The sequence below is a fragment of the Heloderma suspectum genome, chromosome 2, assembly GCF_057233095.1.
Source record: "Heloderma suspectum isolate Gila_16-S chromosome 2, 16-S_ref, whole genome shotgun sequence".
In the NCBI taxonomy this organism is placed as follows: Eukaryota; Metazoa; Chordata; class Lepidosauria; order Squamata; family Helodermatidae; genus Heloderma; species Heloderma suspectum.
The window spans coordinates 364,409,379-364,435,562 of NC_139459.1; the positions used below are offsets into that span (position 1 = coordinate 364,409,379).

Here is a 26,184-nt window from a genome sequence, read left to right on the forward strand (position 1 = left end):
CGTCAGAGCTCGGTCAGGTTAACCCCGCAAGGAGCCGCAGCCGCGCCTGCTGCCGCGCTCTGCGCGCCCGGGTTTCCAAAAAGGGAGGGGTGCAGTCTTTGCGGGAGTCATGCCTCCTCAGCTCGGGAAGAAGCCTGCCTCCCTGAAGCGGGGAAAGCACTCGTAAAAAAGGGGAGGCGGCGTGCTTTGCTGGTAGGGCGCTCTGCCCATGGTCAGGGACACTCTTGGTGTGTGAGCTGTGGGTTTTGTGCTTTCTCAACGTGGCTGCTCTGCACGTGTTCCGGCGCACTCTCTGGACACAAAACTGTTTGATTTATACCCCGCCTTTCCATCAAGGAAATGGCGCTCATGGTGGTTAACAGTAATAAGAGCAGAAATATTAAGTAAAAATTTAGCTAAGGGAATCATAAAACAAAATTTTCTCAGTGTGGAGGCTGCCAGTAGGGCACTCTGCACATATTCAGGGATACTCTCGGTGTCCTTCCTTAACGTGGCTGCTGGTTCTGTACTCTGCACATGTTTAGGTGCAGCTCACTGTTCAGGCTGTTTTCTGTTTCCTCAGGGGGCAGTAGTAGGGCACTCTGCATATGTTCAGAGGGATGCAAGCTGTTCGGTGCTTCCTCAAGGAGGAGGCTGCTGGTATGGCACTCGGTACATGTTTGAGGCACTCTTGGTTTGGAGCCGCTTTTGTGCTTCCTCAGATTGGGGTGGTGCTGGGCATTCCACATATGTTCAGAGTACTATTGTCATTCTTCTTCTTCTTCTGCATTTCTATATGTATATCCACGCTCCCAACCCTTCAGACAGTGGCACAAATCAGAGTACAAAGGGTGAGGGCAGAGGGGCACAGGAAGGACCGGAAAGAACAGCAAGGGAATGTGGTAAAAAGGATGTACTTGTTCTCCGTTGCTCCAGAAGGCAGGGCTAGAATCAGTGGGTAGAAATTGAGGGAAGTAGATTTCGGCCAAACATTAGGAGAAACTTCCTAATGTTAAGAGCTCTTGGACATTGGAGCAGACTGCCTCAGGAAGTGGTGGGGTCTCCTTCACTGGATGTATTTAAGCAAGACATGGGCTGTCAGTGGTGCTGAAGCTGCATCCTGAATTGTAGGTCTTGCCAGTGGAGGCTGGTGGCTCCATAGTCAGTGGGGTGGTGAGTCTGCTGCAGCACCTTGGATAGCTACTTTAGAGTTCCGAGTGGTTCTGACTGAAACCCAGAGCGGATTCACTGCCCCACTGACTCTGGAGCCACTGGCCTCCACTGGTTCTTGCATTGAGCAGGGGGGCCTGGACGGCCAAGATCCTTTCCAATTCTAAACTTGCATGGTCCTACTTTGTATCTGCAGGGAAATTACTGTAATCCCCCTCCCTCAGCCTCAAGCCACCGCCAAACATGCACAGACATCCCTGCCAGGTCTGCGATGTGGGGATGATAATAATACTGATGTACCTTTCAGGGTTATTGTAAGGATTAGAGACCATATAGGAGAACAGCCTGGAGCTCCTAAAGCCCTTCTTTTTAAAAAATGGTGTTAGTGTGCTTTTAGATCTTTGCACTGCTGTCGGCTTTTATCTTGGTTACTACTTTGGTTTTGTTTTAGATGTATGGTTTTTATTAGAGCTGTGCACAAATGGCCCCTCAAAATATTCTACCCTATTTGTGGGCAGAGAAATTAGGGGAACAATTTCACCAAATTTCTCCCGGGAGAGGAGAAATTCTCAACAGTTTCTCACAGGCAGGGCTCAACATTGGCAGAGGTTGTAGCGCAGCTTCTTTCTTTTTGCATAAGATTTTTTTTGGGGAGGGAATATGCCACGACTGCAAGTGGCAACAGCATCAGCTGTGCTGGCAGGCTGGTCCCCATTTTGCACCCACCACAATGCAGGTGTGAGGGAGGCAGTGTTGCATCTAGCTCCAGAGAAGAGGTGGAGCTAGCGGTATGCCAAAATCTGTCCTCCAATTTCCCTCAAGTTTTCTTCCCCAGGAAAGAGGCTTCTGTTTTTCTGCTTCTTTCTCAGGGTGCTTTATATTTGGGTTGTGTTATCTGATAACTGTGAGGTGGCCAAGGATGCTGTGTGTTTTTTTTTTCTTTTTATTACACATCTGTCCATTAGGGATGTCCATTGCTGGGAAATCTGGTTCTTTTTAAGCTCAACAGCAGCATGTATGACCCGATTTGCCTTTGCAAGCCGAGCTGCAGGCTTTCCCCCAAACTCTGGGATTTTTTTTGCCCATTTTTGTTTTGGTCTCGAGCCCTAATTTGCCCAAATTTCTGAACCATTTGTGCAAATTCAGCTGTAATTTGCACAAATTGCACAGAAATTTGCACAAATTGCAGAACCTGTGGGGAAAAAATGTTCAACATTCCCAGAAAATCCGCGAAGTGGCCCAACTTGCTGGAGACCGATTTGGGTGCTGCAGCAGGAACCAGAACAAAGTCCAAGGAGTCGAACCTAGGAAAACGTATTGAATGGATTTCTTCAATATCCCTACTCTTCTTTTGCTTTGCAGCCTCCCAGACTGCCTGTACTTCCTGATTTGAAAAAGCCCTATGGCAGGAATTACCTCACCATGTCTTCCCCTGGGCTTTCATTGAAGTGTGGGAAGCCGAGGAGGCTACAGGCTGCTGCAGACATGATTGTACAATGAAAAACAAGACACTTGTGCATACTTTCTAAGTAAGGTAAGCACAAGAAACCCAAATTCAGCCCATGAGAATTTCTCCAGAATTTTCTTCACCATTGAAATTCTTTTTGAAAATATTTTTTCTGTCAAATTGAATGAGGATGGTAAAAAAAAAAAATGTGGGAGAAGTTTTCAGCACAGCACTGGTTTTGATATTACGTTAAGTTTTCTCTTGCAAACTACCCAGAGAGCTTCGGCTAATGGGCAGTATAGAAATGTAATAAATAAATAAGTGCAATGTACATATATCAGTACAAACAAAATACAGTTATGTGTTTCCTTAACAGCTAACCTATCCCTGAAGCAGTTGTTTTTCATGGGTTAGATTGCCTGCTTTCTCAGATGCAGAAATGATCCACAAAAGGTGCTGCCATAATAACGGTGCAATCCTTTGAACAATCTACTCAGAAGTCCATCCCATGGAGTACAGTGGGACTTACCCCCAGGTAAGTGTGTGTTGGATTTCAGCCTCAGGCATTACCTGACAGGCATTGCTTAACTGCGGGTTTTTGTATTTTCCTTAGGGATCAATGCGGTTTACTTTGTTTTATACCAAGATCAGTGGTTGAGTGTGGGTTGTTGTTGAACTGTGTGTTATCATGTTGTCTGAATGCAGCACGTTTCTGCAGTGTGGCTTGTTAACAACCTTGAACAACCCAACAACAAATCGTGGGTTCTCAAGGTGGGTGGTTTGAGAATAATAAGCCACACTGCATGATTAACAAGCCACCCTGCGAAAAACACACTGCGTTCAGACAACACAATAACCCACAGTACCCACTGAGTGTGGGTTAGCATGTTGTGTGAACCCAGTCAATGTATTTGAAATTTATATAAAAGTAATCAGATTATTTATACGTACAAATACCAAGATGCCCCCAAATGATGTGAACACAATATTAATCTGACTGTTGTTGTTGTTGTTGTAAGGATTACTGAAATAATGTATGTGAAGCATGCCAAACATTTATATTATGATGGACTTTTTTAGGCCCCCAGTGTTGATGTATGCAAGGCCACTATACTACCACAGAGGTAACTCTGGCCACATATCATCTATATAAGGCAAATGGGACCTGCAACATAATGTTGCAGTGTAGAGTGCTGCAGTGTAATGTTGCTGTGTATCCTCTGCAGGATACTACATTCCATTCCCCCTCCCTCCACATTTTCCGTCCCACCCCCCACCCCAAGTCAGTCAGTATTCCGTCACTACGGAGCAGGGTCAGTCCTCATTAGGCTGTTTGGGGGTGTCTTGCCCAAGGGCCCTCCAAAACCTGGAGCCACCACTGCTTTCATCCATGAATTTGCCTAATCTCCTTGTAAAGCCAGCAGCAATTGGCACATCTTGTGGCAACAAATTCTGTAAGTTAATTGTGTATCATGTTATATTATCTGTCCTGAATCTCCTGCCAGTCTCCCAGTTCCATCAGATGATGCCCAAGTTCTAATCTAGTATTTTGAAAGAGAAAATATCCACCTTCTCGATACCATGTACTATTTTATAAAATAGTACTATTTCACTATGTCACTTATTCTGATTTCCCCCCTAAATTAAAAAGCCCCCATGTCTTCTATGTTGTCCTCTTATGTTTTGTAAAGACAGCTTTTATGGTGATTTCCCCCCATGTAATAAAATGCAATTGCAGCACAAGCACATCAGGTCTGGACAGGCAAAGCACTACTGAGGCTTTTAAAGGCTTCTGTGCTTTTAATTAAATACTTCTTGTTTGGAGGTTCAGCCTGCTTTATTGCTTCTTGTTGATCACAGTTGGGGGTTTATTGATGAATTGCCCCTTCACTGCCCCTTGAATAGCCTCTCTGTCTGTTGCCTCAGTGTCTGTTTCTGTTCCCATGATGGTGAGGAGGCCTTAATTACTGGTTTCCTTGCATATTTTCTCTTTTCATTTCTATGGCAAAATAACCGTGATTAACAGGAAGCAATAAAAAAACTGAACCTGCAAACAGGAAACTTTTAACCAAAGTGACAGGGACCTTTGCTGAACAGGACTGAACTTGTGAATGAAAGCAGGATCTTGGTAATTGGGCAGGGCATTGCTGGATAATCAAGTGCTATTATAAGTGCTGTATAGAACCTTAGTTTTAAATCAAAAGGCTCTAGTAGAAAAGTGGTCTGAATTTTTTACAGCCATGTTGAACCCTATAATGTTCCATTCCATTGCATTAAACAAAGATTCATTGTTTGCCATTTTTTTACCCCTATGTTTGATTTCACCAGTGCTATGTGCTGAGAGCATAAATATTAATGCATATAATGCAATGGATCCAGATTTAAGATAGATTAACTGCGCTGGTGAAAGTGGATTTCTCCATCCCCTCCTTCCCAAGGCATTCCCTGCTGCCCCCTGAAAATGCTGCACAGAGAGTTACCCTGCCAAATGGGTTGAGCTGTGCTGTGGGGGTGGAGGGACCTTTTGTGAGCAGACCCTTTCTCTCTCATGGGAGGTCTCTTCCTTTCATGGAAGGCAGATCCTGGATCCAACCCAAAGTGTAATAAAATGTCAATGTAACTTTGTGGATGACACCAAATTATTCAAGATGGCAAAAACCCAAGCAGACTGAAAAAGCTCCAACAGGATGACTCCAAACAAACTGGAAGAATGGGCAACGAAGGCACAAATGAAAGTTTAGTGTAAGTGAAAAGTGATGTACATCGGGTCAAAAGAATCCTAACTTCACACATACACTGATAGACTCTAAACTGATGGTGATTAACTAAAATATTTGGGTCATGGTGGACAATTCAACAGAAACATCCACTCCATTTTTGGTGGTGGTGAAAAAGGTCAAATCTATACTAAGAATTAAATGAACTAAAACAACCTTCATTAAAAAAAATGTTTCCAGTCCTTATGAGTGCAAAGATATGCTTGAAGGTATGAGGGCAAAGCCTGCTGAGATCTCAAAAACTTGAAAAGTGGCAGAATAAGTTTTTCAGTGCTTGGCGAGTAGGGATTTGCCATGCAATCCTATACATATATACTCAGAAGTAAGTCCCATTGAGTTCAGAAGGATTTACTCCCAGGTAAGTGGGTATAGGATTGCAGCCTTAGTGTCCTGTATAGTATTCCTATTACTAGCAAAAACATAATACATGTTGGGATATAAGATAAATTATGCAAATGTGTATAATTTATGCAGGTTGTAGAATTCAGCTTTTCTTAGTGCAGAATTTGGATGGCCCAGTTACAGAATCTTAACTTAATTTACAGAGACAGAACCCATTCATTGGCTTCATTACTAGGAGCACCTTTTTGTGAAAAAATAAATTATACCCCCACCACCGCGCACATTGATCCATTCACATGGCTTTTCCTCTTGTGCTGAATATTGTGTCTTTTTACAGTGGGAAGCTTGGAGACAGTTTCTGAGCCTTTACATCAGGGGTGCAGAAACTCTTTTACTCTGAGGGCTGCATTCCATTTCGGAGAAGCTCTTGGGGGCTGCATTCCAGTGGCGGGCATTGTCAAAGGCAAAAGGGGCAGAGCCAAAAGTACCAGTGTATTTTAGCTTCAAGCTCTTACTGCCAGTAAGCCTGAGAAGCAGCATTTCAACCTTTTAGAATGGGGGGAAAACACACGCACACAAATGTTGGGAAACCACCAAATGATTGATGGTTGGAGGAAAGGGGATGGGGCCAGGGAACCCTGGAAGGCCAAACTGGGACCCCTAGTGGGACTCAACACCCCTGCTTCATGTGCTATTCCCTGCCGTGTGGGTTCTTCTCATGATTCAAAAGGGACATGTGACGAGCAAATTGTTTCCCACACTGTGCACATTTGTATGGTTTCTCTCTGGTGTGGATTCTCTTGTGAACCACGAGAGGCGTCCGCTGGCTGAACCTCTGCCCACAGTCTGGGCACTTGTACGGCCGTTCTCCCGTGTGGGTTCTCTCGTGCATGATCAAGTCTTGCTTCCGGCCGAACCTTTTCACGCAGAAGGAGCACCCGTGTGGCTTCTCTCCCGTGTGAATCTTCTCGTGCCGCTGATGAGCTGAGTGATGAGAGAACCTCTTCCCACACTGTGAGCACAAATAAGGTTTCTCCCCAGTGTGGGTCCTCCTGTGCCGGAGAAGGTTTCGTTTCAGGCTGAAGCTCTTGCCACAGTCCGGGCACTCGTGTGGCCTCTCTCCGGTGTGGGTTCCCATGTGCGTAATAAGATTTGACTTTCTGTTAAAGCTCTTGCCACAGTCTGAGCACTGATATGGCTTTGCACCCGTGTGGATTTTCTCGTGCCTCAGGAGTGCATAGCGCTGGGAGAAACATGCCCCGCATTGCAAGCACCGGTGTGGTTTCTCTCCCGTGTGCGTCCTTTTATGTTCATTCAGCTTGGAGCTGCTACTGTAGCTATTCCCGCAGTCCGAACATTTATACTGTATCTCGCCGCTGTGGACTTTTTGGTGGCTCATGAGCCGAGAGCTGGTGTGGAAGCTTTTCCCGCACTCAGAGCACGTGTATGGTTTCTCTCCCGTGTGGGTTCTCTGGTGTTGAATGAGGTTTGACTTCTGAGCAAAGCTTTTCCCACAGACGGAGCATTGGTGAGGTTTCTCGCCTGTGTGGATCCTCTCATGTCTCAGGAGGATGGAGGTCTGTGAGAACCATTTCCCACACTGCGTGCACTGGTACGGTTTCTCTCCCGTGTGCGTCCGTTTGTGTTCCATCAGTTTCGAATTGCTACCAAAGCCATTCCCACATTCTGAGCATTTGTACAGCTTGTTGACACCGTGGACTTTTCTGTGGTTTCCGAGCTGAGAACTGGTGGGGAACCTTTCCCTGCACTCCAAACATGTGTACAATTTCTCTCGTGCCTGGATTCTCTTGTGTTTATTAATATTTGTTTTCTGATGGAGGATTTTGCTGTACTGTAAGCATTTATGTTGTTTCTCCTCAGTAACCATCCCCTCACTGATAACTATGTGCGATCTATCCTGGAAACTTTCCTGAACATGGGAGCATTTGTACAGATTTTCTCCCATGTGTGTTTTCTGATTCTCAAGTAGGCTGAAACTCTGAAGGAGGCTTGGACTGCCTGTATCTTCCACTTTAATCATGCAAATTCCCTCTTGCGAGGTACTTTCATGGAAACTTTTGTCACTTTCCTCAGAAAGGAAGGGTTGTTTTGATCTCTTCGCCAGATGCTTTTCCTGGAGACAAACTGGTTCCTGCTGTCTTCTGAGTTTCTCTGCCAACTCTGAACCCTGAAAAAAAATCCCTTTGTCTCTTTCCAGCACTATTCTCTCCAGGCTCATTTCCTCAGTTCTTCTCAGCAGAAAACTCCCCTCCTCATTATCCCATACTTGGGCATCACCTTCTGGTACAAACAGAGAAGACCGACATGAATAAAGTATCACTGAGTACCAGCACTGGAAGAAATACCCTATGCATTTACAAAGGAGTGGGTTATCTCTGTGGTGGCCCCCAAATTTGGAATGCCCTCCCAAAGGAAATTCAATGGGCACCAACTTTGTTTTCTTTTCAGCGCAAAATTAAAATGTTTCTTTTCGCCCAGCCATTTAAAAAATGTTTTAAAAATAAAATGATTGTTATGCTTTTTCTTGGTTTGCGGCTTAAATAATTTTTTTTGCTTCCAAATTTGTAATTGTATAGATTTTTTAAATAATGGATTTGTTTGTTTTTTAAATGTTGTGTATGCCGCCCTGAGATCCCCTGTGGATGAAAGCTGGTTTATAAATTTAAAAAATGAGCAAATAAGAGAGCAATCCTATGGCCACTATACACCGTCTAGACAGCCATAGGATTTTTCGGTTTCTGGAAACCGCACTCCCCGCCCCCTTGTATCCAAGGTGGTTCTTTCCATGCTGCCGCCGTCTCTGCGCTCGTAAAACAAAGCACGGAGAGGGCAAAAAGGGGGCAGTTCTGGGGGTGGGGAGGGGAGGAGGCAGCGGAAGCCGCTTTTGACAGCTTCCTATCGGGTCTCCAGGCCCTTTCCTTCCCCCAAGCCATGGCTAGACATGCAAAAACACACAGCTAGCCACAAATGCTGGGCGACTGGAGCACGGAGAGGAGGATTCCCTCCATGCTCCATCAACCCTGCCTTGGATAGGCAGCAGCCTCCAAGTTCGGATGCTGACATCTATCTTGATAGGATCGCGCCCTAAATCAATAAAAGTATGGCAGCTTCAGACATAGAGAGAAGAGCTTCTGCTGGAGCTGATATCCTAACATCCAGTTAATTCTGTTTCTTTTAAAATGTTTTAATTGTTTTCATGTGCTGTTTTATTCTTTTACCCTGTTGTTCACCACTCCGAAATTTTTGATGTGGAGCAGTGTATAAATATTGTAAATAAAATAAATAAATGTCAGCCCAATTAAGCTTTACCAAAGAGGCTGGATTCCCCATTCTCCTCCTGTTTGTCCTTTGGGGTGAGTTGGATCTTCACAATGTCCGATAGGTCCTGATCATGCTCTAACTTGGGGGCATTAACAGATGCTCCCTTCAGCAGCCCTGGTACCTAAAGGAGAAGGAGAAGAAGGAAGAAGAAAGAAGAAGGAGCATCAAACATTCCTGTTCATAGAGATTTGGGAGAAGAGGATCTCTTTCCAGATGATCAAAGAGCATACTTTTCCTCCCTTAGCACCACACTTGTGCTACTGTGGATCTGACGCCAGTGGGGTGAAAGCCCATCGTACAGCCTTCCCCAACCCACTCCCATCATCCCCAGCCAGCACATCCAAGGGGCGCACTGGCTGGGAATGATGGGAGTTCTAGTCCAACACACCCACAGGATGAAGTGCTATGTTATGCAAAGCCGGCTAGTGAAGTCTGCTCCTGATTGCCATACGTGGATTTGTCTGTAGCCAGAGGCAGGCAATATCAGTCTGTCTGCAGTTTGCATAATAAAGGTGTTGAAGTAGAAATAGGACTGGGCATTTGACACAGGGCACCAAAGTTGAGAAAGGCTGCTGTAGAAAGTGGATAGGGAGACACTTTTTCCCCCCTTTCATAATACTAGAGCCCAACGGGGTCATCCTATGAAGCTGATTGGTGGGACATTCAGGACAGATAAAAGGAAGGACTTCTTCACACAGTGGAGAGTTAAACTGTGGAATTCACTTCCACAAGATGTAGTGATGGGCACCAACGTGGATGGCTTTAAAAGGAGGTTGGACAAATTCCTGGAGGAAAAGGCTATCAGTGGCTACTGGTCCTCATGGCTCTGTGCCACTTCCAGTATTAGAGGCAGTATGCCTGTGTACACCAGTTGCTGGGGTACATGGGCGGGAGGGTACTGTTGCACTCATGTCCTGCTTGTGGACTTCCCACTGGGGCATCTGGTTGACCACTGTGTGAACAGAATGCTGGACTAGATGGACCTGATCCAGCAGGGCTCTTCTTACGTCCTTATGTAGAACTTTTTTTGCATCTGTGCCTGATGAAGGGCCTGGGTGGCCAACAACATTCCTCAACCTAATACCCTCCGTGTGTTGGACTGCAAGTCCCAGCATCCCCAACCAGCAATAGCCATGCTGGAGGGCACTGGGTTGGGAAGGCTGGCTTAAAAGGTCCCAGGTGGGTCAACTGGCTAGGCCGCAGCCTGAGCCTGTAAAAGCCCCCGACCTGGGTGAGGGCTGTGCCACAAACCTGGAACCAGCTTGGCCCTTAAGATGACTCCAGTTACCCAAACTCTCACCTTTGGTTCCAGCCTCTCCGTTTCTTTCAGGCTCTGCTGGAAACCCTCAGCTAGGGCCACAGCCTGGGCCGTACTTTCTGGTCCCCATTCCCTGACCCAGCTCTGCACTTCCTGGGGCAGGATGGCCAGGAACTGCTCCAGGGTCACCAGCTCCAGGATCTGCTCCTTAGTGTGTCTCTCTGGCTTCAGCCACTGACAGCAAAGCACCCACAGCTGGTCGAAAGCCTCTCGAGGCCCCTCAGCCTCCTGGTAGCAGAACCGCCGAAAGCGCTGACGCCGGATCTCCAAGCCTTCCTGGTCCAGAGTCTCTTCCTTCACATTCACAGAAGAGGAATTCAAAAGGCTGTAGGCCTCATGGTTTGCTCCACTGTGGCCTGGAAGGGCTGGCGTCCTCCCCGTTCCCCTAGGCCACACGGAGGCCTCAGCGACTGCCTCGGAGGTTGCTTGTGAATCCTTTGCACCCTCCCCTGACTGGCGCTCAGGCCGTTGGGGGAGCCACCCTCCCAGCTGAGGGGCCTGCATTGACTTCAAGAACTCCTGCCACAGGGCTTCCCAGCACTGCTGCTGCCCCTCGTCCAGTTCCTGCTTAACGTGGGCTGGAGACGCTCCGAACCGGGTGCTGCGAGGGGCTAACCCCACACCCTCCTGTTGCTCCCTTGGGTTTGGTCTCTCCGGGTCCTGCGCCTCCTCCATCTCTGCCCCTGGCGGCAGCTCCTAAATCTGGAAAGCAATGGTAGGAACATAGGACGCTGCCTTATACAGAGTCAGGCCCTTGATCTATCTAGCCCAGTATTGTTGACACTGGGCCGGTTTGCACGATCACCACCGTGGCTTGTTAACTACGCTGTGGGTGCCAGTCACATGCAGGCCGGATTTGCATAATGACCCTCTCCAGCGCAACTTCTTGTGTCGTCTGAATCCGGTGAGGGTGGCTTGTTGCGGTGGGTAACAAACAACCCCACAACCCTACAACAGCCCATGGGTTCTGGATGGTTTCTTAACACCCCAACAAGCCACCCTCACTGAGTTCGGACGACACGAGAAGCCACGTGGGGAGGGCAATTCTTATTGCTTTTTAATTATTTTTATTATAAATTTCAACAGAACAAAACAAAACAAAACCATAAAAGAAAAAAAATTGACATGATTGAATGTATCAATTTCACTTAATACATGTGAAATGTATATGTGCATAGACAGACAGACAGACAGACAGACAAGTACAGCTTTCATAATAAAAACCAAGAGATTATACATAAACTTCAACAAAGGCAGACCAAATATCCCTATACGTATATATTCACAGGTGGCGCCTGTATACCACCCATTCAAATGTTGAAAGTGTTATTAAGTCCTTGATCCATTGCATTATAGGAGAGGATTTATCAAGGGTAATTATGCAAATCCAGCCAGTGTGCAACCAGCAGGCAAAGGATGGTTAACAAGCCATGGTGGCTTCTCAGGGTGCTATCCTATGCATGTTTAGACAGAATGAAGCCCTACAACTCTCAGCATCACCAAAAACAAGCTAGCTATGGCTGGCTGGGGAATGCTGGGAGTTGTACGACTTTGTTCTGTCTAAACATGCATAGGATTGCACCCTTAAACACCCTGTGATTGTGTAAACCCAGCCACTGAGTGGCAGCAGCTCTCCAGGGTTTCAGGCAGTTCTTTTTCCAGCTCTACTTGGAGATGCTGGGGATCGAACCGGGGACCTACTGCATCTAAAGCACATGCTCTACCACAGGGCTACAACCCATCCCTAAGGGCGCAATCCTATGCATGTTTAGACAGAAAAGAGTCCTATGATTCCCAGCATTCCCCAGCCAACCATGCTGGCTGGGGCATGCTGGGAGTTGTAGGACTTTTTTCTGTCTAGACATGCATAGCATTGTGCCCTAAACGTTGCTGGTTTTGCTCAGCGTAGAAAGGTGCACATTATATAGGGTGGCTGTTTACACATTGCCAAAATGAGGAAATGCATCACCAAAAAAGAGGACATAGATCTCATTGGCATAGACTATATGTATAGATGCAAATGTGGAAATAATTACTAAAATTGAAAGAGAAGTACAGTATGTAAGACCATTGTGAAGAAGGCTATGACCAGGTGACCTGTGTGCCCGGCTGTTCAGTCTGCTGTCCAGTTTCCACCTGTGGGTGGGCAACTTCAAGGCCCCGGCTTGCGCTCCCTCCCTTCTTCTGGTTCTTCCTCTTTATAACAGAATTGAACTACACAGCCGTTTCAATAGATGACTGGTCCTCTGTCAGCCCTCTCCTCTGTCAAGTAGGACGCATGGCCACCCTCCGCACATACCAGTGTGGTGTAATGGTTAGAGTGTTGGGCTGCAACTCCAGAGATCTGGGTCCTAGTCCCCAGTCGGCCATGAATTTCACTGGGTGACTTTGGGCCAGTCACTGACTCTCAGCCTAACCTACCTCACAGGGTTGTTGCTGTGAGGATAAAATGGAGAGGAGGAGGAGGGCCATGTGAGCCACCTTGCAAGAGGAAAAAAGGCAGGATAGAAATGTAATAAATAAATGAATAAATAAATAAATACCAGATAATATAAAACCCAAACAATATTGCATGGCTGTGTCAGGGAGGGGCGGGGCATCATCACAATGCTGCTCTCTCATTGGCACCCTTCAGCGGAATTGTCCTGGACCTTGGGGTGTGAGTGGCTGTTGGACCTGCGGTCATCTCTGCTGTTTGGCATTGCTGTTATGTCCTTGTCTAATGCTGCTGAGAATCCATAGGGCTCCCCACTAACAGACCAATCCTTGGGGCGGGGGGGGGGAGGCAGGGGAGAAAGAATCCGTGGTGGAAGAACCACCACATCCAAAGCCCAGCCAGACTTGCTCTGTGGTGAGCTGGTGTGGCGTAGTAGTTAGACCGTTGGACCGGGACTCGGGAGACCCAGGTTCTAGTCCCCGCTCAGCCATGAAGCTCACTGGGTGGCTCTGGGCCTTTCACCGACTCTCCGCCTAACCTCTACCTCACAGGGTTGTTGTGAGGATAAAAATGGAGAGGAGGACCACCATGTAAGCCCCCTTGGGTTCCTTGCAAGAAGAAAAGGTGAGAGATAAATAATAAATAAATAATATTATGAGGGGCTTTTTTGCTTTCCCTTTAAAAAAAAAGTTTTTCTGTCGGCCATGGGCAAGCTTTTCAAAAATTTCCCTCCAATTCTTCCCTAGGAGTGAGGAAACAGCTACATCAGCTAGTGTGGCCAGGTGTCCTACTTTACAGAGGACAGAGGTATTTATAGAGGTATTTGAAGGCCTCCTCACCTGATTGCAGTTCTTCCCCACTATGGTGAGATATACTGTATTTGTATTTAAATTCTAATAATTCTTTCTAAATTTGCATCTATACATATAAATAAGCATATGTAGATTGTATGCAAATCTATCTTCTCTTTTGTCCTCTATTCTGGCAATGGCTTTAAAAAGAAGTATTAAAGTGGGGACAAGATGCATAAAATTCCCGCCTATGTGTCTGTCAAAAATGTCTAAGGAGCAACCAAATCCAGGCCTATTAACAATGGTGTCATATTAGTCAATACACTAAGGGTGCAATCCTATGCATGTTTAGACAAAATAAAATCCTACAGTTCCCAGCATTCCCCAGCCAGCATAGCTGGCTGGGAAACGCTAGGAATTGTAGAACTTTTTTCTGTCTAAACATGCATAGGATTGCACCCTAACAGTGCATACGTTTACATGTCTACTCAGCAGTTATGTCCCATTGAACTCAATGGGGCTCAATCCCAGGCCAGTGGATGTAAGATGGCACCCTAAAAGTTTCAATCCTAGTTAAAAAATGTATTTATCTATTATTGATTGGTTGATTGACTGCATTTATATCCCAGCTTTCTACCAAACAATGGCACTCAAGGCAGAAAAACCGAGAGAACATTTTCTAAACATTCCCATTTTCTTTCAGAAATCAACAATTCCAGATGTTTCCCAGTTCTTTCCAAGTAGAGAGTACTCTTCACCCTGTCTCATGCCCTCAAAATAGCAGTCAGTTTCAATTTCCAGAGAGTAACTGTGTTAATCAACCACAGCAAAAAACAGCAACACAGAGTCTTGTGGCACCTTAAAAACTAACAAATTCATTTTGGCATTGAGCAGAAGCTTTTGTGGTGGACTATAGAGTTCACAAAAGCTTCTGCCAAAATAAATTTGTTAGGGTGTTTAGGCCATTAAGGGTGCAATCCTATGCATGTTTAGACAGAAAAAAGGTCCTGCAACTCCCAGCTGGCTTTTTTCTATAAAACGTGGGGGGGGGGGGGCTTATTTATGTCTGAACTTGCATAGGATCGTGTCGTTAATGTTACATTGGAATGTAGTATAATTATGGCTATTTGTTTTGTGATGCTGGCTGGGGCATGCTGGGAGCTGTAGGCCTTGTTTTTGCCTAAACGTGCATAGGATTACACCTTAAGCCCAGCATCTATGGTCACCTAACTGGCCCCGCTAAAGGGGTCCCACGTTACCTCTCTGCTCTGCCTTTCTTCCAGCCACAGAGAGTTCCAGCCTTGTCTCCAAGGTTTTTTTCTTCGTTCCCCCAAATCCTGAGCGTCACGTTTGGTCGCTGCTCACTCTGCCTATTTGTGGCTCCCCTTGCTTTCTAAACCTGGAGTCGGCAGCCCTCACAATTGCTCCAGCGCTGTGGGAACCCCAAAGGCAGTTTCTCTGGCTCTCAGTCCAGGAATGGAGAGACTCAGCAGGAGAGGGAGGCAGCTTCACATTTCCAGAACTCCCCTTCTCCAATTTCTTTTTTCTCTCTCCTTGGGCCTCTCTAGGCACAAGAGCTCAGCCTGTACATTTTAACCCCGTCGGCTGTGTGCCATCCTGTAAGAGAGTCGTAAATCCATCCTGCTATAATCTCCTCTGAGCTGATGGCACGCGACCCGCAGGAGAGGATGCCCGTTGCTTAATCGCGTGATTCATTGCTCCCTGGTCTTCGCTTTTTCTAGTCAGTCTCTGTTGGAGCCGGTGGTGCCATCAGGACAGGACTTATGGGGCAGACGTCCAGGGCCCGACTCAAGCAGAATGTGCAGGAGGGCCCCCCCAGTCACAACAAGACTAGCATACCACTTTTTTTTTTTAAAAAAAGGCAAAATCATACACATTACAATCTAAAGAGTAAGAACAGTAACCCCAGAGTCTTAATTTAGTGAACCGCAGCAATGACTTACAAAGCATAATGAGCCAACCTCAAAGGAGCTTGCCCGTTGCATCTCTGTGTGAACTGCTGTTCTTGGCTTGTCTCTTTCCAATTCGCCTCCACTAATGGGCATGTGATTCTGCCATTTCTCTGCATCAGGTATGATGGGCTCACTCAGTCATTTCCAGTGTAGAAACATGGACATCAGACTTAACTGTTCTCCGGGGAGGCTGCCTGTTGCATCTCTGTGTGATTCTGGGGGTGGCTCTTTCCAATCAACACCCACTGCAGGGGCAAGGGATTCTGCAGCATGTGTCATTAGTGGAATCAATCACTCCAGACAGGAGGCATGCAGCCAACACTGACTTACACAGAAATTTGGAGCGGGGGCAGCACTTTGAAGATGAATAATACTAAAAGTGAACCTCTCTCAGTATAAGAGTGATCTTTTTCTCCAGTTTTATTTCAAGAGAGGGGAAGGGATGCTTCAAGTTGAGTTCTCACTGAGGTAGTAAGCCTATATATGGACGGTACCACTCCAGGCTTCCGTGTGGGCGATCATAACAGTGAATGAACATGCATACAAAATGAAAATTCCTTGCATACAGAAACCTAGCATATCATGGTGGAAGGTTCTTCTACCCTATCTTTCTCCCTTGGCTGCTAGTTTTCTATGGGCAGGAATTTATTTTGCTTTACTAGTGTAGTGTGAGACTATTGTACAGTCCACAAAGAGCCTTACGGCCTCAGTGATGAGAGGTTTGGGGAACACTGTTCTAAGTTGCTTGTTCTAAGATCAGCCCTTATTTGTAAAAAAGAAGATGATGATGACGGACAATCTACACTGCCAGAGTTTTTCAATACATTTTAAGGAGCACATGCTGTTAACAAACACCTTGAATGGGTTAAATTCATAGAAATCACAGGCCTAGAGTGGAACAAGAAGGAATTTGAGAATATAAATCAGCCTACAGTACAGTTACCTCCTACCCCTGCCCACTCTTATTGGTAGGAAAGTCTGTGGTTTGTATCGGACTGTTGAAAGCTACAAAAGGGCTGAAGAAAAAACACATGTGTTATTCTTAAAAGTATTTCCACCTGATGCTCTGCAAATGTAACCATCTTCATCTGAGGCAATTATTTCTTCTTTATCTCTTGGTTGAGGAGTAACTTTGTTTTTGGACAGCATCCATTTTTTGTTTGAAATTGGTGCTGTCTGCAATTTCCCCAGATTTACTTCTTGCTGAAATTTCCCCTCCCTCTGTCATATGTAATATCTAACCACCTTTCATATGTAATTTCAAGACACCAACAACACCAAACTGCTCAGTTGAGCCACAGGATGCAGCCGGCTCACAATGTTTTGAGCGGGACAATAAAACTAGAGGATTTTTCTTTACTTCAGGAACAAGGGCTGAGGAAATGGGGAAAGCAGAAACATCTTCAACAACTCCTCCAGAAAAAAAGAGTGATGAATCTCAAAAGGTGTTCAAGAAAATGAAAATAAATTGGGTTTTTGGCAAAAGGTTACAAGTTGACAACCCTAATGCATTTTGAGATTATTGATGATTTCGGAGAAAAAGAGTTCAACAATAAAAAATTAGCCATTATCAAATTTACACTATACATTACTAACATTCAAAACAAATTTCACAGATATTTGTAAATAGGATTCTATCCAGTCTTAGTCCTACATGGAGACGACAGGTTGAAATGATTCAGACTTCAGTAAGACGGAAGGCATCAAACAAATTCAAATTCTTTATATGATATAAATAACACAATTTGCACTTCTAGGTTGCCTCCTTCCATCTGCCAACTTGTTTCCTCCACCTGACACCCATGTTGGCTTGTGTGCTTGATTTGGCCTGTCTGGGAGACAAAGGTTGAACAGGTTTGTCAATGTGGCTCAAGATGGCCTTGTCAAAGACCTCTGGGGCCAATTCTCTCTCTCTCTCAATCCAGTGGCTGAGGGACAACACACCCAAGGTGGGCAAGGTCCCATCTTCTTAGAAACCCATGGCTTGAAAGAAGACCAAGAATGATGCTGGAGGTCCCAGCCCTTCCATGCTGAGATATCTTCTAATGGGCAAGAGCAAAAGGGGGACAGGAGGAAGAGGACACTTGGAAAGGAAGGAGAAAGGGAAGGAACTGTCCTCACCTGGATTAAGCATTGAGGCCCTCTTCGTCGCTTGCAGGGGTTGCCTGGAGAAAACCTCTCCAGGTTCACACCTGCCTGGAAGGCAAACACACACATAGTAAGTGGGACAGCTCATCCGCTACTATCTGCCAGCATCACCCCAGGCACTTCCACAGGCTTCTGTCTGGCGACATCTTCTGCCAGGTACCACCAGCCGACTTCCACTGGCTTCCATCCATGAATATCTATCGGTTTCCTTGCACCCTGCATCAGGAGGCTGACTTCTGCCAGCCTCTGAATGCGTAATCCCCATCCACGCCACGTCTGGGGGCTGACCTCCACCAGCCCCTGAACGCACCAGCACTTGCCACGACCACATTCTCTGCTTCACAGGCATGCACACAAATACACCCCAGGCAACATCCGTTGAGGGACGTACACCAGATAACATCCACTCCATCAGACACTCTTCCATCCATTCACAGACGTGCCCCGGCTTCCATCCACAAATATCCACTGAGCTTCTGTCAGCTGGCTTCCACCAGGTCCGTCGGCCTGACATCAGCCAGCTTCCAGCCGTGGAATATCCGCCGGCTTCAGGCCGCAAACTCGCCTCCCACTTACCAAATCCACCTGCTTTCGCTAGTGAACTTGCCTTCTCACCACGGCCCCCGCATGACCCGCTTCGTGTTCTGCTCTGCTGGGCTCCTCCTTCCATCTGCCAACTCGCCTCCTCCACCTGACATCTACGTTCCTTTGTGTGCTCAACTCGGCCACTGTAGGAGGCAAAGGTTGAAGGCGAACGTCCATATGGCTCAAGATGGGCTTCTCAAAGACCTCTGGGGCCAGTTCTGCTCCAGTCCAGTGGCTGAGGGAAAAGACACCCAAGGTGGACAGGGTCCCAGTGCACCCATCTTCTCTGCAACCTGTGGCTTGGAAGAAGACCAAGAGGGACGATGGGTGTCCCAGCTGTTCCGTGGTGAGCTCTATTCTGTTGGGGAAGATTAGATGGGGATCAGGAAGGGGAAGGAGAAAGGGAACTCTCTTTACCTTCCTTCAGCCCTATTGTGCTCTTTTTCTTTCTCGAATTGCACCACTGTCCTTTCTTGTTTTTATTTGTTGTTCCACGACCAACACAGTGTTGTCCAGCAGCAGGATCTAACCGGGCCTTTTTGGTAGTGGCACTGGCACCACCCTCTGGAACACTCCCACATGTGGTTTGAGAGGTGGAAACTGTGGTTAGCTTTGCCCCTACTTAGGTTACGTGGTGGTTTTCTTGATTTCCCCTTTCTGCTTGCACAACCCCACTCTTCGACTTCATTTTTCCACCACTCATATTTGTCTGCAGGTAGATCACTCTCCAGGTGATCCATTGCCACCTGCTGTTGCTACGGCCCCTCCTCTGAAGTGGCAGTTAGCCAAGTGAGTAAGCCCTTCGCCATTGGCTGAGACGGGCCTGTGAGGTCACAAAGACCCAGTAGCATGAGCTACCAAGGCAGCATGAGCCACAGGGATTGGCTGAGCTCTAGTGATGTTAACAATCCCTCAAAATCAGGAGCCTGAGCTTCCCATGGTGTTCTTGGGACACTGGCATAAGTATGCAGCAAACACACAGCAAGAAATATTTATTCATTTCATTTCTATACTGCCCAATAGCCAAAGCTGTCTGGGCAGTTCACAAAAATATGGAGCCCAATCACACCATCTTGGCCTTTGACTCCAAGAAAACTTTTCTCTCTTCGACCACATTTCTCTGGCTACTGTCATGTATGCCTCAGTGTTTTGTGTAGCTAACCCCTGTGAGCTCTTTTCCTTTTCCCAGTTTGGTATTCCCGTTGCCCAAGCCTTTCTTTCCCTTTTTCCTAGTTTGCTCTGGGCTCCAACTTGCTTAGCCCCAACTCCTGTGATTCCCTTAGAAGCTTTGTCCAACTCATTCAGACCAGGATTTATTTTATTTTATGTATTTATTGAACATTTTTTATGAATCACATATATGAAAGGCATTTCTAAGTGATGCACAGAGGGCAAGATTACTTTCCTGGGAATGCCTGTTGGAAAATGCATGATTTAGTCAGCACCGAAAACCCGGAAGGGATGGTGCCTGGCTAATGTGTACTGATGGGACTTCCTGAGAGTGGGCACGGTGACACCAAAGGCCCTATTTGGAGCCATGATGTCCTGAACTGCTCAAATTTGGGTCCCACCAGGAGTGTATCTCCTTATCACGCAGGCCCTCTGTGTACAGCAGCCCTCAGTTTCGATGCTGAGAAAAACGGACACCAAAACTCAGGGTAGTTATGGTTTCAGATTTGGAAAGCAGGATGCTGGACTAGAAAGGGCTTTGGTCTGATCCAGTAGCTGAGCTCTTCTTATTTGTAGTCTCTGCATGCAGAAGATCCCAGGTTTGATCACTGCAGACGGTGACTGTAGCCATGAAATTCAAAGATGCTTGCTCCTTGGGAGGAAAGCTATGGCAAACCTAGGCAGCATAGTAAGAAGCAGAGACATCACCTTGCCGACAGAGGTCCGTCTAATCAGAGCTATGGTTTTCCCAGTAGTAACGTATGGCTGTGAGAGCTGGACTATAAGGAAGGCTGAGTGCCGAAGAATTGATGCTTTCGAACTGTGGTGCTGGAGAAGACTCTTACGAGTCCCCTGGACTGCAAGGAGGTCAAATCAGTCCATCCTAAAGGAAATCATCCCTGAGTGCTCATTGGAAGGACAGATACTGAAGCTGAAGCTCAAATATTTTGGCCACCAAATGCGAAGAGAAAAGTCACTGGAAAAGACCCTGATGCTGGGAAAGACTGAAGGCAAAAGGAGAAGGGGACGGCAGAGGATGAGATGGCTAGATAGCATCATGGATGCAATGAATATGGACTTGAGCATGCTCTGGGAGAGAGCGCAGGACAGGAAGGCCTGGCGTGCTATGGTCCATGGGGTCACGAAGAGTTGGACACGACTGAACGACTGAACAACAACAACGATCTCCAGGTAGCGCTGCGAAAGAGCCACTGGCTCAGACCCCGGGTAACCGCTGAAAATCAGTGTAGTTCAGCCTTCCCCGACTACAAGCCCCATCATCCCCACCCAGCACACCCACTGGCCCTGCTGGCTGGCGATGATTGGAGTTGGAGTCCCATATCTCTGGAAGGCACCAGGCTGGGGCAGCAATACTGGGCTAGCGGGCCTGCCTCAGCAGAAGGCAGCCTGCTGTGCTCCTCCGACCAGAGGAAGTGTGGCAAGGAGACACATGGAAGAGAAGCCAGGGCGGAGGCGGGCCGGGGGGATAGCCCCTCTGCCACAGGGGAGATGCTCCAGAATCAGCTCTTGCGCCTGGCCGGAGGGCTTGGTGCCATTCCCTCGGCTCGTGGGCATGGAGGCAGGCTGCTCCCTGTTCCCGCACAGGGTGCCGGGGGCACCGGGTGCCCAGAAAGAGGGGCTCCAGGTCCCGGGGGGCCTCCAGCCCGTGAACCGCCATCTCAGCCACTCAGCCAGGCCTGGGGGACCGTGGCCCTCCAGGCGCTGCTGGACTCCAGCTCTCGGCAGCCAGAGCCACCGCGGCCATTGGTCAGGGATGATGGGAGTGGTAGTCAAACATCCCCCGGAAGGTCGCACGTTCCCCATTCCTGGGCTAAGCTATGGGCCTTTCCGGGATCTGACTTTTAGGGCTCTGGCCACAAGATGGCAGCAAAGGCCCGGGCAAGTCTGTAGTGCTGCCACCGGGGCGAGTGGGGCAGGGTCTCCACCGGACTCAACCAGCCCGGGGGTGGCGGGTGGGCTTCAGGCTGCCGGAGGTGTCATGACAGAGCCTAGCCACGCCGGACAGGGGAGCAGCGGCACTGGCGATGTCTCCAATCAGAGCTGCGTAGCTGCTTGGACTCCAGGTACAGTGCCAGCAGACCAGCTGGCTCCGCTGCTGGGCATCTCCTCCTGCTCTCCGTGGCCCTCCAGGCGCTTCTGGACTCCAGCTCAGGGCAGCCCCGGCCACCGTAGCCAGTGGTCAGGGATTATCCTTTGTGTTATCTGAGTCTTCCCATAGACCCCTGTGCATCCTCATGTGAGATGTTTCCTAAGGGGTGTTTCCTTACTAAAGCCACCACCTGTCCACAGGTACCCTACATCTGCATGAAGTTCTCAAAGCTCTTACTAAGCCCCCTTTATAGCCTTTGCAATGGCTCTTGCTGACCTTTCTCGCCTGGAAGGTTCTTTTCTCTCATAGCCATCACATTGGCCTGCAGGATATTGGCTAGAAAGGAATTAAGCTTTTTCTAGCAGGATGCTGTCATACTTCACTTGGAGCTGACTTTCGTTCTTAATAATAATAATAATAATAATAATACTCCATGTTCCACAGGGCAAAGGAGGACTGTGAAGGTATCCACCAGCAGGATCGGCCACAACCTCCCTGCAAGAGAGGACCGCTCAGAACCTGATCCCGGGATCCCCTTCCCCAAAACAGGACTGGCCAAACCTGGCATTTCAGTCCTCCAGAATACCCAGTAGCCACCCTCCTAAGCCAAGAGGCACTGAAATTAGCACTGAGGTTATGCAGAAAGATAACACCAACTAAAGGTTGGATAAAGGTTTATTAAGGTTTATTAAGATCAAAATTGCGAAGAGAAAACTCCCTGGAAAAGACCCTGATGCTGGGAAAGACTGAAGGCAAAAGGAGAAGGGGACGGCAGAGGATGAGATGGCTAGATAGCATCACGGATGCAATGAATATGAACTTGAGCACGCTCCGGGAGAGAGCGCAGGACAGGAAGGCCTGGCGTGCTATGGTCCATGGGGTCATGAAGAGTCGGACACGACAACAAGATCAAAATAAAAGGGGTAGAGGGAAAGGGAAGAATGGAAGTAGCAAGTTACACAAGAAGGTAAAACAAAACAAAATCACTTAACTATAAACAGAGAGCTTCATGAATGCACACCCAAGCAAAAAAATAGATCTACCTGGCCTATCCTTACACACCTAAGTATGGATCTCCCTGGATAGCAAGCAGCCATGTACAGGTCCAGGACCACCAGGATGAAAGGAGACACCATGCCTTGACCTCAGCCCTCTTAAGGCCCAGCCCTGGCAACCCAAGGCAGATTTTCCTTCAGAACTTCTAAATAACACACAATCCCAGGTGGTTACATCTGACGTGACAGCCTGACCTAATCTTATGGTGGAAAACAGGCCGTTATTCTTGACACTCTCCCATTTGGGAAGATGAAATCTCAGGGTGCGTACCCCAGGTTTTCCATCTTCATCTAAATAATAAGCTCAACCCCAAACTTAAACCAATTAAAACTAAAAAAACAATAGAAGCACAATAAAAATGAAAAACATGTACAAGGCATACACAAATCTCTAGCATTACAGTTTTTCATGGACATACTAGTTAAAATCATCCCCTTCTTAGTTTAATAAAATTTATTTTATTTCTTTAACCAATCTAAGCCGAAGGGGGGAAAAAAACAATTATGACTACAACTCTCCCTTGGTAATAGCTAGAGCTTCTCTGGATTAAATAAAACATTTTGCTTTAACAAGCAACAGAATGAGGTTACCGGGCCAAAATAAAATTTAAACAGCAAAAGATCCCCGATCAGGACAGAATGCTGAGCCAAGGAGGCTCACTCAGGCCTGAAAAAGGGCACACTGTGGTGGTCCTTAGCCAATTCCCATAGCTGGCACAGCTGAGTGAATGACAGTGAGGAGAGGAAAGCAACACCGGCCCTTAACAGATCTAGTGGGCCCCAAAGCTCCCTCCCCAGCATCAATTAAGTGGGGGTGGGGGACTCGAACTCCCTAGAGGCACATCTTCATCAGCAAGAAGCAAAAACTGCAGGGCTGGGTCCCCATTGACAGGAAACCTCAGGAAACCTGGCAAGGCAATCTTGAATTACCTCGCCTAACGTCTGACAAGGCCATGCAACCAACACAGCAATCAAAAAATAAGAGGGGACACTGCGGGAGGTTCCCACCCACCCCTTTCACAGCAGCCCCCAAACAAACCCAGAGCCCTGATTTGAAACACTAGTCTGGGGCATTCCCAGGCGAGAACAAACAAAAAGCAAGGTTGTAGCCAGCAGCATCACAGTAACACAGAACAGAGGGACAAGTCCTTCCCTTGTTGACTGTCGTAGGGGCTAGAGGAAAACCCAACGTTCCGAGGGAACCTCAACCAGAGGGAGGAGGTAGAATAGTGCCTCCAAGTGATCACAAGTAAAGCCCCTGGGTGGGCAGCCCATGCCTGCAAAAGGCTGGAACTCCCCACCAACTCTAGCTGTTACCACTTCCTGGACTGTGCCTGGCCTTGAGCAAAGGGGCCAAGGAGACTCTAGGTAACACACAATCCCAGGTGGTTACATCCAACATGGCAGCCCGACCTAATCTTATGGTGGAACACAGGCCGTCATTCTTGACAAGGGCATTCCGCCGTCCTTTTGTTCTAGGCCAAGTCAGCTCCTGGAAAAGGAATAGCACGTGTTGGACGTAAAACGTGCAGTTAAGACCTTTCTCAAAAGGACTAAAGACTTCCCTGTCTTTGATTTCCTTTCTGTTTCATTTCAGCCTTCCACCGTGGGCAAGGAGGTCTCCTAGTCAACATTGGCACGGTGGATTACGGCGTGCATTTTCCTCCGTGTTTCACTTCTGGTTCTGCTTGGCCACCATTTTCTTCTTCCCCTTCTTTAGGTGCTCTGGGGCCCTCTGGAGGCAACTTTTAGGCACAGCAAGCTGTAGTCTCCTCGGAGGCTATCGCTCTAGGCAGCACTCAACCTTGACACAACTGTGTACAGAATAGCATTGCGGTTAGTATGTTTTTATACGAATGCACACCTGTGCGCTTGCTCTTTGGTAAAATCTGCACGAAAAGGATCAAGATTTCTTTTATTCTGTTTTGTGTAAGTGTACACATGAACATCGGTAATGTAGGGACAAGGGGGAGTGTTAGATAAAAAGTCCTTGCTTTCGGTTTAGAAGAAAAGAATGCCAGGCAGGCAGCAGTGGATCCAACACTATTTTATTGAACGTTTTGCAAAACGGGTGCAGAGCAGTCTGGACCCCGAGACACGTGTGCAAAAGCCCTTTATATCATATCGCTTCTATTGTTCTTACCAGTAACCAATGAAACAGTTAGTACATCGGCTCACTAAGTTAATATCCAATAAACAGTCACTATCAGCTTACCAAGCCGTTAGTCATGAGTGCGTCAGTATGATTCCCTTTTTGCTCCGCCTATATTTTCCCGCCACTCGGGCTCTTACGTAACTTGAGACGCCAATGGTTATGGAGTCTCCTTTTTTTTCTAACAATTCCCTCCTTTAAGTCTTTATTCACGTCTTAAAGCATTTAAAACGGAGTTTCTTTATCAGCACAATAAAGCAAGAGCATCTGTTTTGACAGAGCGGTTTCAATTAACCGCTGGGATAAGCCTCTAGCGCAGGGGATAATGCAACAACCAAATAACACTAAAACTCCTATCATCACTACAAGCGAAATAAGGATTGAGGCTGCTAGGTGTTTCCATTTTCCAAACCATCTCTCCAACCAGTCAGTCACGGGGTTGTTAATCCCTGAATTCTCGGCTAATTCTTCAGACAAGGCGGTGAGACCCTGCAAAGCCCTTGTTACCGTGCCATCTGGGGCAGTGTTGTTAGGGATGAAGGTGCAACACCGTCCACCTAGCATGACACAAACCCCTCCTTTTTCTGCTAACGTCATATCAAGAACACGCCGATTTTCCCAAGCCATTTGGCTGGTGGCATCTAGCTGCTCAGCCAATCCTTTTACAGCATCTCGAGTATAGTTTATAAACCTCTGTTGATTATAATAAACGTAACTGATCCAATCTACATTTTTGTTAATGGTCACCCACCAAAACAGGGTAGATTCAAATCCTGCAGAAATTTGATTTCTTCCTTTGAACTCATCTGGCACTCCCCTTGGTGCTCCTATGGAGTCAATATATATTTGATCATCAAAAGGGGTTACTGATCGTTTCTGCCGGGGTTGGCCAGTCTTCTCTGCTGGATGGTATGCAATTGAAAAGGGGACTGCCAACTGAACTAACCCACAAGCTCCGGACCAATTGGAGGGCAATACCTCATACAACTCTAGGCCACCACAATACCACCAGAGATCAGCTCGTGGGATTGAAAGGGAATTATTCCTAAAGCGGGTGGAATTAAGACATCTCACTTTACTCGTCAGGTTCCCTATACGCCCCTCTGTGTCTGCAAGGTTTCGGTGTATGCATCCGGTATGGTTTCTTCTTTGCAGGAAGACTGTGGAAGGTCTGACACGATCCTTTGATTTGAGGGTTTGGCATTCCTCCTCTCCCCATGCATCAGGGTGTTGGAACAAACGGATCACGCAGGTGAGGAGGGAAGGAGTGTCCCATCCCAGTGGAAAGGGCAGCACCTTTGCTACAGATCTCCCTGTGGCACAAACAAAACAGTCAGACTTATTTAAAGACTTGGCTGTATACTTTATCCACTCTAACCACACATTAT

At 47.2% G+C, this 26,184-nt stretch overlaps 1 protein-coding gene and 3 long non-coding RNA genes across 6 annotated transcripts; 2 read left to right on the forward strand and 2 right to left on the reverse strand.

Annotated features, from left to right (window-relative positions):
• Positions 1 to 4: 4 nt before the first annotated feature.
• On the forward strand, positions 5 to 9,859 carry LOC146355743 (uncharacterized). Of its 2 annotated transcripts, XR_014787240.1 has the most exons (4): positions 5 to 192; positions 2,512 to 2,683; positions 2,973 to 3,131; positions 7,934 to 9,859. It is a non-coding gene; the product is annotated as an uncharacterized LOC146355743 (long non-coding RNA). The 2 variants fall into 2 exon arrangements; XR_014787239.1 differs by having other exon boundaries at positions 5 to 2,683.
• Positions 5,319 to 15,157, reverse strand: LOC146355744 (uncharacterized). 2 transcript variants are annotated; one of them, XM_084830730.1, is made up of 4 exons: positions 14,863 to 15,157; positions 10,358 to 11,077; positions 9,046 to 9,178; positions 5,319 to 8,013 (listed from the first exon to the last, which is right to left on the reverse strand). In XM_084830730.1, exons 2-4 carry the CDS (start codon positions 11,048 to 11,050, stop codon positions 6,407 to 6,409), a joined length of 2,433 nt encoding a protein of 810 aa, XP_084686856.1. In that variant the 5' UTR covers positions 11,051 to 11,077; positions 14,863 to 15,157; the 3' UTR covers positions 5,319 to 6,406. The 2 variants fall into 2 exon arrangements, with proteins under 2 accessions (XP_084686856.1, XP_084686855.1); XM_084830729.1 differs by having other exon boundaries at positions 5,319 to 8,016.
• Positions 15,158 to 17,272: 2,115 nt separating this feature from the next.
• LOC146355745 (uncharacterized) lies at positions 17,273 to 25,631 on the reverse strand. The gene is made up of 4 exons (XR_014787245.1): positions 24,058 to 25,631; positions 18,332 to 18,667; positions 17,698 to 17,772; positions 17,273 to 17,408 (listed from the first exon to the last, which is right to left on the reverse strand). It is a non-coding gene; the product is annotated as an uncharacterized LOC146355745 (long non-coding RNA).
• On the forward strand, positions 21,352 to 25,234 carry LOC146355746 (uncharacterized). Its single transcript, XR_014787252.1, has 2 exons — positions 21,352 to 21,563; positions 22,034 to 25,234. It is a non-coding gene; the product is annotated as an uncharacterized LOC146355746 (long non-coding RNA).
• Positions 25,632 to 26,184: the final 553 nt, after the last annotated feature.